The sequence below is a fragment of the Centruroides vittatus genome, unplaced genomic scaffold (assembly GCF_030686945.1).
Source record: "Centruroides vittatus isolate TY-2023 unplaced genomic scaffold, ASM3068694v2 contig_364, whole genome shotgun sequence".
NCBI classification, from domain to species: Eukaryota; Metazoa; Arthropoda; class Arachnida; order Scorpiones; family Buthidae; genus Centruroides; species Centruroides vittatus.
Window position 1 is genome coordinate 2451687 of NW_027122188.1, and position 19361 is coordinate 2471047.

Genomic DNA, 19361 nt, shown 5'->3' on the forward strand with positions numbered 1-19361 from the left:
CTCTAACTGTAAACTGTTTCCAGAGCCGTGAAACCACCATTCTTGAAACTTTTAGGCACCTTGCTGCATCAGCTTGATTAAGCCCCATTTCCATCCATCCAATAGCATGCCATCTTAAACAATCATTTAAACAATGCCTAGAAGCCATTAGAATGTTAATGAATATGCCTTAATTAAAAAAAAGCAGTTTAAATAAAGTTTGATTACAAAAAACAGCAAAGTCAAAGGAGCGTTCTAACCAGTGAACCACTAAAGGTTGAATTAAACATACGTAATTGGCATATTGACAAGATATATGCAAATTTACATGACGAATAAGAAAATAGCAAAATATGTCTACATTTTCAAAATGTTTTGGTGCTTTATTTTAAAAATTATGAGGCAAAAACTACTTGTAACTTAACTTTTGCCCTCCAGTGTGTATTATATTATATTTAAATATTATAATGTAATATTATAATTTAAATGTAAGTTAAATAAAATAAATAATGTATAAAGTTTTGTATAAATTCATTAATTCTAAATTATGTTCTAATGAAAAGTCTGTTATATACAGTGGTACCTTATACTTTAAATGTCCAGAGTTTGAATGATATTTCTAAGTTTGAACTGCAAGCATCCAAGTGTCTTTTGCTCTTGCTGTGAAAGTATCTCTTGCATTACCCTTCTATGTTTTCAGTAGTGATATCTGATTTTTCTGATTTTGATTAATCACCCTATTTTCTGGGTATCGGAATCAGAATCAAGAAAATCTTGCCACAGTTTCCGATTCTTAAAAATGATTCTTCCACATTTTATAAGAAAATTAATTATTTGTTTCAGTCAGATTAAAAATTCTTAAAATTATAATATTAGCAATTAGTTATTAGTTTATTGGAAACTTTTATGTTGATAAAGCAGAAAGTACACAACTGTCCATACACAAGGTGACATCTGTCACAGTGGACTTTTCTTTCTTGTAGTCAGAGTGACAAGAGATTGCACTCAGTCAGTTCTAACTGTCCCCATTTTAGTAAGATAGGGTGACATTAGGGTTTCCATCTGGCTGGCATTGGGCTTGACCAGCAATCTGTACTCTGTATATCTATATAAATATTAAAAGCAAAATGTTCAGTCACTGCCATACACAAATAACATAATTTTAAAATTAATTTGATTTACAATTTGAAAATTTCAAAGCAACTTTTAAATAGTTTTTAAAAACATTATTTTAATTTTTGATTGATTTGATTTTATTTTTAGTTTGGTTTCAATGTAAAGGCCAGAGTTTTCATTTTTATTATTATTATTATTATTATTATTATTTTTAATAATTTTTATTTATTTAATTTCACCTGCATTTTTTGAATTCTTAATTACAATTTTTTAAGTTAATTGGAACTCTCTTTACTTTTCCAGCTATTATATATAAGAGAAGGTAAGTATGGCAAATCAGTCAAAAAATGACCCCACTCAAGATTTTTACATTTTTCGACTTAGGACACATTGAAACATCAAGAAATGCAAACAAATTCAGGGGTATTTCTGTATGTATGGATGTTAGCGTGTGTGTGGGGGGAGCAGAATTTTGTTCACCTTGTTTGAAGCTTAATAATTCCTGTGCTTTTTTCAAAAATTTCTGAAAGTTTGCAGGGAGGTTTGTTCATTAGGGGAATTCATAGTATTAAATTTTGGTGATTAAAGGTTGAAGGGGTAGAGAGATAATGGGAGTTGTGTGTATCTCCAGTAGGGTCAGACTTGGTGATGAGTTTACTTGTTATTAGCATTTACAATTTTTTTTATAAAATTCACCCTTACCCTCAAAATTAAACTTTTTGCCATTTTATAACAGTTAAAAATATAAAAAGTTTTTTAAATAAAATATGATAACAGCTGGTGCCATCAAAATTTTAAATGTTTCTGGGAAAGTTGAGCAACTCATTGCTGGTTTATTTTCTTCTGTGACATAACTAAAGAAATTGAGTGTTGTTTCACACAAAAGATAATCAAATTTATATTTGTTTTAATTTTTGTTTCATAAATTTGCCAGCTTTTTAAAAATTTTATTATAAGCAAGTTAACATTGATTGGTTTTCTTATGTAAGGGTTTATCACACTAAGTGATCAATCTAACACATTTTAAAAATTCTTTACATTGTGTACAATAGAGGAATATAGAATTTTAAAAATGGTCACTTGGCATGATAAAGCATGGCTTTATGATAAGGTAAGATAACCTTTGTAATTATATAAATCAAATATTATAATGTAATATAAAGGAAGGGTTAGAAGTATGAAAAATCTAATAATCTTGATCTTTGTTGTTATTTTTTGCCCAAACAATGCCAGGCTCAAGTGCCAGTATATATATATATTTAACAGAGATGTTCAATAACTGCAATCTTCCAAATAATTAAACATCTCTACTTTACACTAAAATGATGATTATTGTCATCTCAATATGCTATAGTGCCTCTCTTTCTGTTATCATGACCCCACTTCTTAGCCATATTTTCCACCCAACAGACAGTGATATACACTAAACAGTTCAGAAAATGATATAGGTTATGTTGGCTTGATCCTCATTTGCTTTATCCCAGATATATTTAGGTATCCCAGATATCTGTATGATTAATAGGACTGAAATCCTATTAATCATCATACAGATAAAACTGGAACTATGACTGGCCAACCCATAGTCCCTATTCTCATATGAACCACGGTAGTGACTGTAATCTGACATCATACTTTGCCATTATGGAAGTAGCAATCCTTATTCCTGTACTACACACTACAGCATTTGAACTATTTCATTATTTGGAAGATCACAATTGCTATATGCATTAAGATTTGTGAATAATAATCTAATGGGCCTACATCATATCAACTGAGAGTCCACCACCATTAGTCCATCAATACAATATTTAATTGCAAAATGCACTCAGGCAGCATGTATTTTACCTGTAGCCACATTTAAACATAGATCTGAACAGAAAAGTGTAAAATTTACATAAACTGCTCTTTAGGATGTATTTCCATTGTTTGATGGACTAGTTCTAGTGAATCATAGCTAATGACAGACAAGATATGACAGTATGAAAGTGATTAGAGGTTTGCGTGCAGTAGCTCTACCATAATATTCCATTGTACAAGTCTAAGTAACAAACATACAAATAAAAACAGTGGCTCTGACTACAGAATGAAACTACTGTCTGATGTCGGGCTATCAAGAGCCCAATTAAGTATGGTGATTAGGGTGGCCAGAGTATATGCTTATCCTCAGGTTCACACTTTTTGAACTAACATCAAACACATCCAGCAGTATGGATATGAGTACTGTCATCCTGAAAAACTGCAACATCATCTGAAAACATTTGGAACACGAGATAGATTTGATCACTTAGAATATGTAGATACCTCAAAACCTTTACATTCATAGACAACTAACAGACCCAACAAGTTGAATGGTGTTACACCCCAAATCATACAGGAACTTCCACTATGCTTGATAGTGGATTTAAGGCAGTCAACATTGTAAGCTTCACCCAAAAATCTCCAGACAAAACATGACTGGAAATGGGAAACATAGTTAAAGTTAATTCTTTGCACCATTGCACACACTTTGATGTTTCGTGGTGTCAACAAAGGTTTGGCTAATGAAGCCCTGCCATTGATATTATCTTTATGCAATGCATATCAGACTGTTTTCACTGATACTGATACCCTTGCACTTGCAGCCAATTCTACTGTTAAAAGTACGACGCGAAAGAAAAACACGTACACATGTTGATCAATTAAAATAAATTTAATTTTGCATTGGAATAAATAATACAAATTCTTTATGGATTCCCGCTGTTCCTCGGTGTTCGTATCGTAACCGTAAATCCGCGAGTACAGTCCCGTTACAAATGCCGCCCGACAATCTTACTTAATTAACGCGCGCGAATTTTAACCAAACTTAACTAATAGGAAAGGATAAAAGAAAAAAGGGAAGTAAGAAAGATTATAGGATAGATGGGTACCCAATTCCTTGGCTGTTGTTGGACGCAGATCCTTGTCTCGATCTATAATGCTTGTATGCTCGTACAATGACGGTTTCTTCCAGTGATCGGATTCACTTCTCGATCTGTTCCTTTTGGCCCTGTTCTGCAGGACTCGCCAATTTCTCACCCTCGAGGTTTGCGGCCACACGTCTTTCCTCGTTCGTGTCCGGCCAAAGAATGTCAGGTGAAACGTTCCCTTTCCCTCCAAGCTCGTCGCCGTCTATTGTTTTCCCCTACCTCCTGGTGGGCTACGGGTAGGTCCGAGTTCTCGGAAGTTCGAGACAAAGAGACAAAGGAAATTGGAAAGAAGGATAGATTGATAGAAATAGAATATAACTTAAACTAAAAACTATACATAAATAAAGGCGTACAGCCACACTACAGTGATTTGTGAGCTGTAGTTTTATGTTTTCTTGTCATAATTTGACAAAGTGTTCTTTTGTCCCTCACATCCAGCTTTGACTTTTGACACAGCTGCTCTGTCAGCAAATGTTTTGCCTGTCTTTGCATACTTAGATGTGATCAAGGAAACAGTAGATCTTGCTATATCCACCAACTCAGTAACTTCAATACTAAAAACCTCTACTAAGCATGCACCAACAATCGTTTTCCTTTGGAAGTCTGTTAAGTCTGACATAATAATGCCCCAAGAACAGAAAAATAAGTTTTTCAACAGCAAAAGTAACAAAGTTTATTGACATTGATGTAAGCTATGCAAATGAGAAAAAACAAGATACAGTAGAGAGTCGTTAATCGGAATCAATTGGAGACTGGGGTTGTTCAGATTAGTGATTTGTTCGGATTACTGATTATGTACGAAAAAATATATTAACCTGTCCGATGTTCAAAGTTTTCTCCGTTGCGTGTTGCTTCGTGTTGAATTTTCGTCGACTTTAAGCCTAACGAAAATTTTTATAATAGTAATCGAAGTTATCATATCATTAAAAATTATTTGTTCATTTTGTACAAACAAAATAAATATATTGAAGAATATAAAAACATAAAAATTATACTTTAGAAGTAAATCTAGTATCAAAAACGTTTGATTCAGCACGACACAGTCGACTGAAAATCGTTCCGATTACCGGCGATTCCGATTACCAGGGTTCCGATTAACGACTCTCTACTGTAATACATCTAATATACAAAGAATTTTTTTTAAGTCAATTCCTACTTAGGTCAACAAAGAAAAATTTTATTTTAGTTACTTTTTATTAAATAATTACAAAGTTTGCTTTTTTTCTACTCGTGCCTTCTATTGGTCCGAATCGGCATATTCCTGACAGGCGCCACAGTTTAAATTTAATTAATTAATGAATTAATATTCGAAAAAACTGTATTAACATCAAGTGTCATCCACTACAAGTTTAAAAAAATGTATTTGAACTTGAATGGATGAATAAAAAGTATTTTAATAACGATTGAAGATTTGAACAAGATATAGGGAGAGTGTGAACTAATAGTAGGAATTTAAAAAAGATGGTACCTACAATTGCACATGTTTCAGGAAGAGTTCAAATTGACTATGTAAAATGAGGAATATTTGAATTATTTTGTCCAACCGCAGTATATACAGTGACTAAAGCTGATTCATTGGACCATACCACGTGTTTCCATGTATCTGATTACTTTCATGACAATATCATAGACAGGATTAATTTATCGGTTAATGTTACCTATGGTAGCGAACATGGCGGCTCGTCTCTGAAACAGTGGAGACGCATGTTCTAACCTAACCTAACCTATTCTAATAAATTACCATAATAATTGCCAGCCAAATTATTAGAATAGGGGTAATTTATTAGAATAGGTCAGGTTGAGTTAGAACGTTACAACGGTAACATTAACCAATTTATCTAAATAAATCCTGATTATGATATGATAGCATAAAATTATAAAATACCAATTTCATAGTAGAAAAGAATAAAGAATAAACAGCACAAACTTGTATAAATTATTTGATGATAAGTTTTTTTTTGCCGGCAAAAAAAGTTTATCCCTGAGGATTATAGAGAGGAAGTTATAATAATTACGACAATTTAAAAATAATAAGACAATAATTAATAAATTAGTCATACTTGAAATGGAAATGATTTTCCCAACACAGCAACAACTTCTTCCAGTTTCTTCTTGTTACTAGTTGCAAAAATTAATTTCCTGGCCATTTAATAATCTAAAAAACAAAACAAAGTATGAAATACTTATATAATGTAAAAAAAATTACAAATAACAAAAAAAAAATGTTATTATTTCCAGATTTAAATCATTAAAATTTTGTTAATTTAATGTAAAAATTAAAAAAAATTTAGCTCATCGTAGACTGCGTAACTTAACCAGACAGTAAACTCAAAACACCTTATAGATAAGCAGCCGTGTTTATTCGGTACTAACTAACCGAAAACGTTAGTTAGTACCTAATAAACACTGCTGCTTATCTATAAGGTGTTTTGAGTTTACTGTCTAAAAAAAATTTATTATAAACTGATAGACTCCAATTCTGCATTTAAAAAATTTAAATTTATAAACGATATAATATTAAATTCTTTAAATTATTCATAAGCAGATCACTTACAAACATTAAAAATCATTAATTTGAAATATTTTCAATTATTGTGCTAAAAGTAATTAACATTATTATTATTATTATCTAAAATTCCAGAAATATTAAATTTATTAATATTAAATTAAGCAATTTTCAATTACTAGATTTTCAATTTTCAATTTCTAGATGCATTTTAATTTAACACAATAAATATTAAATATAAATTTAAAACCAGATATAAATTTTAATATTGGAACATGTTAATATTCAGATCAAATAATTAAATTTGAACTGAGAGGTCAACTATTTCATTGCACTAATCAATGGAAAAGATAATTTTAATGTTTTCAAGTAAAACAGCCAATCTTTAGAAACTAATAAAATAATTATATTTAAATAATTTTATAAATTAGCAATACTAAAAACTTTACTGCATTTCAAATTTGCCATAAATACACGTAATATTGAAAACATACCTAACTTTTTTTTAATAGAGTATCATTGGCAAATGTAGTCTACTTATAAGAATTTTCCAATTTTTAATGTGTTTAAAACTATTTTCAAGTTATATTCTATTGGCATTGCTACAACAATAATTATATAATTTATATATAAATTACTTATAACAATATTCATTGAGTGTGTAATGCTCATTTTGGTCCATTCTTTTTAAATAATTTGTGGAAAGTATTGTTTAAATACTAGTATTTTATTGGATAATTCATTTATATTATTACTAGCAGATGAGCCCGGAGTTGCTCAGGCAAAAAGTAATGATAGTGAAGATTATGATTATTAGATTAGGCCTATATCCGATCTTACCCATTTTCACTGTGTGCAAGAATTAGGTTTACCCTCTTCCGAGACTAATTAGAGAATTTTTAGATGGGTTTAAAAATATGTTCTATTCCCTGCAAAAACACAAAAAAACCACATCTAAATTAGACAGTAGAAGCCGAGTTCTTCAGGGTAATCCTTAACCCTCTCCGCACAGGGGAATTTTAAAAAATCCATTCTTAGTGTACATTCTCATGACTTACCCAAACTGTGTACCAAATTTCATCTTTTAACTCCTAATCATTTGGACTCTGCACTTATCATCATCAACCCATCTCAATTATATTATAAGATTAACTCATTTACTATTAGTAAAAATAATAAGACCCAAGTTGAGTATCTTGTTAATAGATTTTTGGATTAGAATTTAAGATTGAAGCTTATAGTGGAACAAGAGTCAGCAGAAAGAGTACCCTTTTTAAACATATGGATTTGTAGTGATATTGTAGAATATGAGATGAAGTTTACAGGAAGGAAACGTTTAGGCTGGTTTACATTGTTTGACTCAGAAGATTCTTACAAAAGTAGAGATGATAATTAGAAGAGTATTTCTTTCGTTGTCAAGCTGGGAGAAGTTGAGGTAAAGTTATTGCAAGGGACAACACAAAAGCATGGAATAGAAAGAGAGTTAAAAAAAAAAAAATAGTTCAGAGAGTAAAGGGATTCTGGCATAGGAGAAAAAATAGTAAAGGGGGAGACTGGAAATAAGATTGAAAGAGCGTCTTAGATTGAGAAAGAAAGAATGACAATAGCTTTAGTAGAGAACGTATTGGTAACAAACAATTATTTATTGTGACATCATCACAATGCTGGGCTGCAATTGTTTAATCATATTTTAATTTTAAAAAAATTAAAAACTTCCAGTTGAGACCGGAAGTTTGTATATAGTTAATTGAAGCCCCTGGCCCCTATTTTTCCATACATGATGTTGATTTTCATCTATTTAACTTCATTCATGAAATTAAGGGAGGGCAGATGGACAACAGTGGGAATCTATAGGTCTGCAATTTGAAAATTGCAGCCCAAAAATATGTTTGCTAAATGAGAAGGGAGGTTGTTAGAAGAGATAAGTGAGGTTGAGGGCATATGATGTGCTGAAAAATTATAGATATAGAAAAAAAATTGAACTCAATAATAGTTAATATCAGAAATGCAGATGTTTTGTCATTGGCATAGAAATGGTTATGAAGAGAAGAGTATAACCAAGTTATAGAGAGAAGTTTGACATTTCTTAAATTTTCAAGTATTTTACTTCACAGTTAAAAAACTTTCAGTGTTTTAAAGGAAAAAAAAGTTGTTTGTTTATTTGATAGAATAAAGCAACATAACATGATTTTGGAGATACCCTGGTGATCTATCAAAGGAGGATGCCTTCTAGGAAAACTTTCTATGGAAACTGGACTGTATTTAAATGAAATGCACCTGAAGAAAACCTAAAAAATTCTATAATAGCTAGCTCATTGATCAGGCACAAATCTGCAGCCAGTTTTATCTTTTCCACTTAGAAACTGGTGTTTCTAAATGGAAAAAGAGAAATAAGTGTTGGATGTCCAGTTATACATCAGACCAACTTGATGTATAACTGCATGTAAATTTAACACATTTTTTATATTTTTAAATTTTGGAGTTAGGAATTTTGGAGATGGGTTAAAAAGTTCAAAAGTACTTGGTACTATTATTTTTACTGGTGAATGAACAATATTCTAATGTTTTGTAGATTGTAATGCTTTAAGATTTATAATAATTAAAAATTATAATCTAAGTAAAAACTCCATTTACAACAAAGTTTTTACTTTTGTTTAAAAATGATCTATTAAAACATTTCAGTGTAAAAACAACTATTAAAATTAAATTTAGTTATTTTTTGGAAATCAGTTTGATTATATTAATAGTCAATATAAAGTTCATAAAACAGTGTTATTATTGACATTAAACTTTTTATATCAAACTATTACATTATTTTATTGATATCCTTGTATAATTTTCATTTATTTTAATTTTTAGTATTGATTTTTATTTTAAAATATCTTAGATATGTTATAAATAATTAATATAAAGTTTAGGAATCTTGAAAGTTTAGGGCTTTATTAAAATTTTGAAGAAAATGCCCTAAATTGTTTATTATTAGAGTTCATATTCTAATAAACTGAAATGGAGTTAAATCATAGTGAACTGAAACATTACATGAATCTTTTTCAACTTCAATTCTTATTGTATTCAAATATAATAAATATAAAGAAAATTGCAAAATATATTTTAAATATGCGGTTAGTAATCAATAATATATAGAGTTTTCTTTTAAAAACTATTTACTACAATTTTAGTCTAAATGAAAGTATTGATTAGGTTATTTACCAATATTAAAAAAGAAATAATAAATGAGACAAGCAGATACATAAGTTTTTGGAAAAATAAATAAATGAATAAATTAGCTAAGACAATAAGCAAACATTTTGAAAATATTCACAGAAAATCTTTTAAAAAAGACAATATATTAAAATTTCTTTGCTGTCTCTTCTACACGCTTAAGGAAATAACATTGTCACAGGAGAGCCAATCTTTTCTTGTAGACTTCTTGTCTGCCTAAGTATGCAAGTGTTAAATTTTTTTTTTGGAGATGACACTTAAAAATTGCATTTGTAAAATTTCCAAGACAAAAAGTTTATACTTTGAAAAGACATTTTAATATATTTTCCTTGAAAAATTCAGAGAAAAAGCTTTTAAAAAGTGTAAATTTTCATCCTGGCAATTTTACAAATGTATTTTTAATAAAGACATCTAAAAAAAAATTGTAATGTTTTTGCAAACTTAGGCAGAAAAGAAGGTTGACTCTACTGTGAGAATGCTATTTCTTGAAGCATTTACAGAAGACAAAATAGAAATTTTATTGTATTGTCTTTTTTAAAAGTTTTTTTTTGTGAACTTCTTCAAAGTGTAAACTTTTTGTCTTGGCAATTTTACAAATAATCAAGTGAAAACAGAATAAATTAAACAAAATCAAGTTAAAACAAGGTGTTAATTACAGCCAAAAATGTTATAGTAATTAAAGTGTTACAGCAATTATTGGTTTTTGAGTATTTTCTTACAAAATTTGTTAAATTTAATTTTAAAATTAAGCATAAAATAAAATAAATTAAAATTGTTTTTTAATTAATAAAACTATAACCACTAATAGAAGACTTGTATTGCAGAGGAAAAGTTTACTAAATAATAAAACTGTATTACAATGTATAGCATTACTCCTAGTGAATGAAGAGATAATGTAAATGAAATGAGCAATTATTTATTGTGACATCGTCACAATGCCGAACTGCAATGTTTTAGATCTCAATGCACAATGTTCTTGATTTTAGTAGTCTTGCCTCTGTACATCACACTTTTCCTGTTAATGATTGTCATGCTGGTTCTGGAGAAAAGTTTTGAATCAAAACAACATGACTTCCAGTCCAAACCAGAAGTTCATATATATTTAATCAGGACCTCCAGCTCCTAAGCTGTTCATATCTAGTCCCAGTTTTCATCTATCTAACTTCATTCTCAAGATTAAGGAAGGATAGACAGCTAGATGGATGCAAGTGGAAATTTATAGGTCTGCAATTTTCAAATTGCAGTCAACAAAGAAAATGGATATTTGAATCTACAATCCATCTAAATGATGTGTTGATTTTCAACCTTGTTGCAATTGTGATTAGAATACTTTTAATATCAGTTGGCAATCATTAAAAATAATTAAATTCAATGAGAAAGAAAAATAAAATGAAGCAGCTCATTGTATTAAATTTTTGAATAATGGACAATCAGTCTCACTGTACAAAAATAGAGAACCAGTGAAAATTTCTATTGTTTTAAAATTTTATTGAAAACTCATATGATGCAAAATTAATCATTGCTTTTTCTAATAAATTTAATTGATAGAATTTCAAATTCTATATTTATAAAATTATAAGCACTCAGCAAATAAACACATACACACCTACTACACCTTAATTTGTTGCTGAGAATACCATTTGAGTACAAACATTTTCAGCCTGATTCACAGGCCATCTTCAGGCCACAACTAAAATGGAACTGTTACGTTCCTTACCGTTATTTTCTTAACGGGTTGGGTAATGGTCGTCTAAACCCGGTGTGTAAGGAACGTAACAGTTCCATTTTAGTTGTGGCCTGAAGATGGCCTGTGAATCAGGCTGAAAACGTTTGTACTCAAATAGTATTCTTAGCAACAAATTAAGGTGTAGTAGGTGTGTATTCTATATTTATATTTAAATTTAAATTAATGTAATTATTAAATTTTTATTCGACATTATTATTTATTCTAAATTTCTTGTTAGAGAAAAAAAAATAGTTTTTTAAATAAAGTTTACATTATATTAGTGCAAAAGTAATGGGAAAGATAAAACATCTCTTCTTACAAATAACAAATATTTTATTTAATCAAGAATGTAATTGCTTTTGTTAACAATTATCTTCTCTCAATAATTCCTTTATAGAACCCATTATTTATAGCTAGTATATCCATTTCCAGCAGAAACTTTGCACCTTTATAGTAACAATGTTGACAATGCACTTATGTGCTTCAATCATTCCAAAAGTTTCTTACCAGAAAGGAAACTGTTCTGGGAATAGAACAAATGGAGAAATGAGTCTGGTGAATATGTTATCAGTACTAAGTCTAAATATATCATTATCTGTTGTCTGTTGCTATATGTAATTGTTATATTGTCTGTTGTAATTGCCATACACTATTAACTAATGTTGGGCAGTATCCATCAATTTTACATTTAAGTGGTCTGTTGCTTGAAACAAATGTTTGAGATGGCTTGTATCTGGTTTAGTAGCTCTTAGTAAATGATATATCTGTAATCTCACCAACAACAGATAATCATCATCTGAACATGCAATTGTTATTTTGACACAGCTTTGGACAATTTACTGTCATTATGCCATGATATTTTACAAATAATATAATGTTCTACTTTTGATACTCTGTAATAATTTTGTTCAGAAAATCAATTTGGCTACATCAGCAATGGAGAAAAATAGAAGATATCAAATGAACATATGCTGAATCATATGATGCAAAATCCAAACACAGTTTGGGCAAAACTCATGCAGATGTCTAAAAGATTACAAATTGCAGATGTGCCAATTATCAGGATATCCAATTTATTAAAATAATAAAAAGTTTCTTTCAATTTGACTTTTTTTTTTATACAAGTAAGCTTTAATTTTGTCTTTATTAGTTAAAAGTAAAAAATGCTTATAAATGTGAGAAATAGCAGTCTTTTTGAACAGAGTATGGTGGGATATTGATTATCTAAATCAATTGGGACCAAGCACAGTTCAGATACGTGAATGTTATTAATAGAAATAGTGTTCAGACCATTAATAGGTCAGTGTTCAGTTATCCAAACATTTAAGTTTGGATAACTGAACACTGACCTATTAATTAATAAGGACATGAATGTCATACAATAGTATATAAGTATATTAAGCATCCCAAAGCCCTACACATAGATACTCAACCAAACGATTGCCCAACACAATCAGGCTATAAAATCACTATTATTAATGATTAAATACTAAGTAATTTAGTACTAGAGGTAGATGTTAGGTGCCATTTCTTATCTAAACTAACAATTATAATTTTAATAATTTATTAAATAATTTAAAATCACCTGAAAGAAAAGAACTGGCCCAGAGTGGGGCTTGAATCTGCAACCTCCACAACCTGTTGGTGAGACATAAAATCAACTATCTACCAGTGTTTAATAATTTTATCTACACAGTTATGGCAGGGGAAAAAGGATAGATTTGGATTTTTGATATTTCATTATAATGCAATTAAAATTTTAAATAATTATTGGAATGCAAGAATTCAAAACATTTAAGATATGTAAAAACTAAATCAACTTTAAATATTTTATCCTTTAAGAAGTTTAGTTACACAAGTCAACAAACTAAGTATTTTTGGGAAGAAATTCTTATATTTTCAAAGCTGTCCAATATTTTTCAAAAGTCCAATTTTAAGCTTTGAATATTTTATTTAAAATAAATAAATTTGTCTTTAATGTTATTGTTTTTTTTATTTTTAGGAAAGATCATTAAAATATTAAGAAAGTCATAAAAATTGATTAGTTCCTATGCAACCAGGGCTGTGGAGTCGGAGTCGGGAGGAATTTCTGGCCAGAGGAGTCAGAGTCGGAAAAAATGTGTCAACTCTGACTCCAACATTTTAAATTTACTTTAGTTTTCTTATTTAAATAAAAGAAAATTTATTATATATTTATTAATTTTTAAAACTCTTTTTATATTTTGTTATAATTCATTTATTTTAAATACAAAATGCATCAATTTAATTTATTAAATATGTAGTGTTCTTTGTAGTGTTTGTGTTTAGTAGTTAGATTATTTTGACCCGATTGAATTTAAATATTTTTGAATCATTCCTTTATTATCCCCGCTCTAAATAAGTACTCTATTTTTTTGAATGAGCCAGACTAGATCAGAGTTCATATTTTTCTTTTCTGAACAAGAGGGCTGAAGTAGCTAGATCGCACACTTTTTAGTTGGACTAACTTTTCTGGAAGGGTAAAATTGAAGTGCAAATGCTGTCGAATATATGTAGATGTAGAATTTCATCGCACTCTTACTCCTCTTATTAAATATTTGTTAAAAATTAATTTTTTTTCATACAAATACTGTAAATATTAATGTAAGTTAAATACTAAAACTACTAACTATGAGGGCGGTTTTTTCAAGCTCTGATGGTCCATAAAACAAAGACAAGTGTAAATAATAAAATGAATTTATTACCAAAAGTTAGGTACAAACATGGTTACTTTTCAACATAATCACTGTGAGGATTGATAAGGTGACCAACTATTTTTTGTTCAAAAAGAGTACACTTTGCTGTACATACTACGCATGTGTCAAGACTGTCAAGCATGCCGTACATACTGCACATCAAAGATCAGCCTGGGGATTACGTACACAAATATTGGAGAGATAGATATATCCATTTCTTTTCACATTTGTGAAAAGAAATGGATATATCAATTAGAAAAAGAGGTCTGTAGTATCTATCTATCTCTCCAGGTACATAATACGGCCTCTTAATTGTGCCGGAAACGACAGCCATATGTGCGCACGAAATTCAAATCACTGTCAAACTCATGTCTGGTGTTTGCCCTGTCCTCTGACGTGCCGGAAACGGCAAGCAATATGCGTGCGTGAAATTCAAATCACTATCAAAATAATTTTAAATATTTAATTAATAAAATTGAAATAAAATAATCTAAAAAAATGTTTTAGAAATACAAATGAGTATAAAATTATACAAATGAGTACTTTCAGAGTACAGGATTTGAAAAGAGTACGGTTTGCGAAAAAAGAGTACAAAACTCAGTAAATGAGTACAGTTGGTCACCCTAGGATTGAGGCATTTGTCATATCTGTGGATGAGCTTTTCCATCCCCTTGTCATAGACTGTTGCCACAGTGAATTGAGATGGCCTGTTAAGACCATCTCAATTCACGTTGTTTTGAAGATCATCATTAGTTAATTCAGCCTGCTAGCAAGGCAGTCTCAAACGTCTGTCTTGCTAGCTGTTTTCAGTTCAGGAAAGAGATGGAAGTCTTCACACATTAAAAAGTTTTAAGCTGGGTGGAAGTCTGAAAGGTGGAAGTCTTCACCACCTTTAAACACCCAGCGTATAGCCGATTTAGCGTCGAGCGACTTCTCTTTCCTGAACAGGAAAAGTGGCTAGGGGAGCAGAGGTTCAAGAGTAATCACAATCTTCAAAAAAATGTTAGGGCTCATCACGAATCATTGGTGGCAACATTCTATGACAAGGATGTTTTCCATCCTTGTCATAGAATGTTGCCACCAATGCTCGTGCACAGATATAAATTTCTCAATCTTCACAGTGATTATGTCGAAAAATAACCATGTCTGTACCTAACTTTTGGTAATAAATTCATTTTGTTATTTACACTTGTCTTTTTTTTATGGACCATCGGAGCTTGGAAAAAAAACAGCCTACGTATAAAAGTATTTGGGTAAATGCCCGGGGCTCCTTTTAGAGTTTAGAGCAGAGTACCCCTCTATGAGCACCTCTGCCCCCATGAAATGACTTAGTATTTAATTTTTCCAGAGTCGGGAGTCGGAGTCGGCCTACTAAAATTATCAAGAGTCTGAGTTGGAGTCAAGTGTTTTTTTACTGATTCCACAGTCCTGTATGCAACAGACTCAAATGTTATGGAATGCTATTTTAATTCTTAAAAGTAGTCTCACAAACCTTTTGAAATGTTTGATTTTGCAAACTGCAGCCAAATTAGAAAAAGTTACTATTTAACTCATCAACAGTTGCATAGGGTGTAAAACATATCACAATAATTTATTTATTGCTCTTGAAACATTATTAACTGTAATCTGTTTCAAGAAATCTTCATACCAACATGTTGGTTATATCTGGTGTGTTATGTTTCATTTTATTTCATTTAGGTCAATGTTTTCTTATATATGATTAAATATATTTTTCATAATTGCTTTTCTCTTTATACTTGAATAAAATATAATAGAAACAACAGACAATGTAAAATATACAAGGTAGATGGAAAGTAATTAGGTATTGAGAAATTGCTATAATTTTTGTAATAATAATGAAATCATAATAAAATTTGTCTGTTCATGTATACCAATCAATGAAATTTTATAAATCCCACATATTGGTGTAGGTAGTGACTCAGTAGCAAGTGCAGATTGCTGTGAGGTATGGAAATCAATGGTTGCTGTGCAGAGATGGTGATGTACAGTGAAGGGATATCATGCCACAGTCCATCCAGAAACAATCAAGAATTGTCATTTGAAGCTAATGGCACAGGTTCTTGACTCATATCTTCTGCATGACACCATGAATGCTGACCACTACCTTCAGATGCTGAAGGATTGAGTGTGGCCCACTGTATCTGGCTGGAAAAACATCAATGCACTTGTTTTCATGTATGACAGTGTGCTGTCTCACTTTGAACTGAATGTACATGCCTGGTTGGACAAGAAGTTTCCAGGACATTGGCTGGAGCAATGCACAGACCACATTCTGCGACTTTTTCTCTGGAACTGGGCAAAGGAAGAGATGCACCAAGCAAAACCTCAAACACTAGAAGAACTGGAGACATGGGTTTGGAATTTTTTCACCAATATCCCACAAGACTTCCTGCAGAAGGCCATGAATTCCATCTGCAGTCATTTGAGAAAATTGGTAAATGGCCTACATTGAATTTTAAGGTATGCATCTGTATCTTTATTAAATAAGGTACATATCATATAATTTCCATCATCTTTACATTAAATATGTAGAAATTATAGTGATTTCTTGATGACTAGTTACTTTTCACCTATCCTGCAGGCATGTATACACACGTGGCAGAAGGAAAGTAACTAGGCATTGAGAAATTATGTTTATATATAAACAAACAAACACACAAACACACAGGATGTATGTTATATCTACCAATTTCAAATCACAAGTAAAAGACAAGAAGTAGAAACTTTATTTCCATTACATGGAAGACCACACACACACATTTAATATTGCAAATCCACCAGCAATCAGCCCAAAGAGTGTCATGATATCTGCAAAGTTGTTGCATTTGACCCATTGAGCAGTGAAGTGTGAATATATAGTATGTTTGCTGGCATATGAACACTTCTCCTCTGACTTGTCAATTGAGTTTTGAACACTGCTCACGGCTCTCCAGTTTTTGATGATGTGTTGCAATACCATCTTTAATGGACCCTGTTTGGAAAAATGCCTCTACTGCTGCAATCAGTGTTTTCCACCAGCTAGCATTCCAAGGTATAATGATTGTCAGCCTATGCATGTCTGAGTACTGTGCGTTCCAGTAGTGTTATCACCTGATATTAGTAGATATAATCCAGACTCCTGTATATTTTACAAAATTTAGTGAATAATTAATGTGTTTAAATATATTCCATTTCCATAAAACTTGAATACTTTTTTATTAAATTTGATTTTCAACTTAAACTGATTTACAGTTCAATAGATATAGACAGACTTTTAATTCAAAATCAAAATATCAGAAACTGAAATAAATCAAAACATTTTCATGACATCGAATGGCATAGATAATAACAACATATCAAATAATATGATCCAAATATAGAACATTATGGTCACTAATATTAATCATTATTTTATTTTATTTGATCTAATTTACCTTATTTGATCTATGAGACAATAATTTTGTGAAACAAACTTGAATTTTAGAAAATCTTTTCTTCCCAGACCTTTTCATCTAATCACTCTGGATCAGTTTTTCAGACCATTTTAGTTAAGTATTACATTATTCAACACTTCTTTCTTTATTACTACTACTACTCTCTAATCTTTTATAATTTTTCTCAATTTTTTGTTCAATTTATATCTTATTTACATAATCTACTGTTGTTATAATCCATCACTATACTTAGCCAAACTATTCAAGTAGTTCATATTTTGATCATTTATTCCTAATATCTTATAACATTTATTTTTGTTATCTCAAAATTCCATTGTACTGTTTTCATCTCTGCCAAATCTTTCATTTCATATTATTTCTTTAAAATATTGCAACATTCTTTTTCACATAATAATGTTGGTTATATAATTGTTGTAAAGTCACATTAACTCCTTAATGCTTCTATCATTAACAATACATTCTATTTACTTAACTTCTTTTCATTGATCCAACATGATATTGATGAATAGGAAATATGCTCCTAGTCACCATAATTCTGGCAATTTTGTCATTCTGAAACTCTTACAAAAAACTTAAATACTCAATTTATTCGGTGCTAACTTCCCAATTATCGATATATTTTCTATTGCTTAATGATATGTAAAATGACAATGATAAATAAAAGTTTACTGTTATATAAATATAATTGTGATTTATATGATAATAGATCTGGTAATGTGCTGCAAGAGCATTGAAGTAGTTCCTAGATTTCAGCAGTAACCTAAAAAGAAAGATCTATGGAGTAAGGCTACATCATTTTATGAACTTTTATTCATCATTATGTAAACTTTAATTTTACTTCTACAGCTTGAACAAATTTTGCATAAAGATATATTTTTTTTAGTAAAGTTTAATAATAAAATCTATCATAAAAAACATACTACTAAATATAACTATATTATATTAGATGTTCTAGCCTTAGTAAGTACTAAAAATCAAATAATTATAAAAATTATAAATTATGAGTTTTTAGTGCACAGATGGCCTAACCTCATATTATATACAGTCAAGTCCGCAGTCATCATAGGTATAACTCAACACCGTCAGTTAATTAGTCAGTTTTCTGTGGTTCCGGCCGACTTACATAGGCATTAATGTTAAAAAAACTCTGGTTTACTCGACACTGTTTAACTCGTCATCACTGAGTAAATCAACATACTTTTGCCGTCCCACACTCGTTTAGACGTCTGATAAGTCAACTCCCCTCCTGAAAAAATGAGTTCACACTGCACTGTGCGGTGTGAACTCATTTTTTCAGGAGGGGAGTTGACTTATTTATTAATATATACATATTAATAAAAATGCCTTAACATTTTATGTATATTTATAAATTAAATAGTAACAGATAAACAAAAAGAAAACACAATCTATATCAACATCACGGCAGAATCCGATTTTGCATTATTTGTAGCATGTGTTTCACATTTCTGTTAGAAATGAGTATCCAAGCTAACAACACTTACGCTGAAGGAAAAATACAAACTTGTACCTGAATTTCAATGTAATAAAACTTTGCAAGCCGAATTTGCAAAACAAAAAAATCTTCCAAAAACAACATTGGTGGGAATTCTAAAGAAAAAAGAGGAAATTAAGAAACTTTTTCTTGGATTTTCGTCACAGCTGTCTGGATAATGCCAGAAAAAGTCAACGTACTGTACA

The 19361-nt window shown here is 30.3% G+C and overlaps 1 protein-coding gene across 3 annotated transcripts in view; it reads right to left on the reverse strand.

Annotated features, from left to right (window-relative positions):
- The window catches only part of LOC136975120 (inosine triphosphate pyrophosphatase), a 62688-nt gene that overhangs the window by 14500 nt on the left and 28827 nt on the right, over positions 1-19361 (reverse strand). For 2 of the 3 annotated variants that reach the window (XM_067270135.1, XM_067270134.1), the window contains one exon: positions 6101-6195. In XM_067270135.1, coding sequence (XP_067126236.1) covers positions 6101-6187 — 87 coding nt within the window. In that variant the 5' untranslated portion in view covers positions 6188-6195. Of the gene's footprint in view, positions 1-6100; positions 6196-13079; positions 13133-19361 lie in introns of all 3 variants that reach the window. The other variant, XM_067270136.1, reaches the window with a different exon arrangement.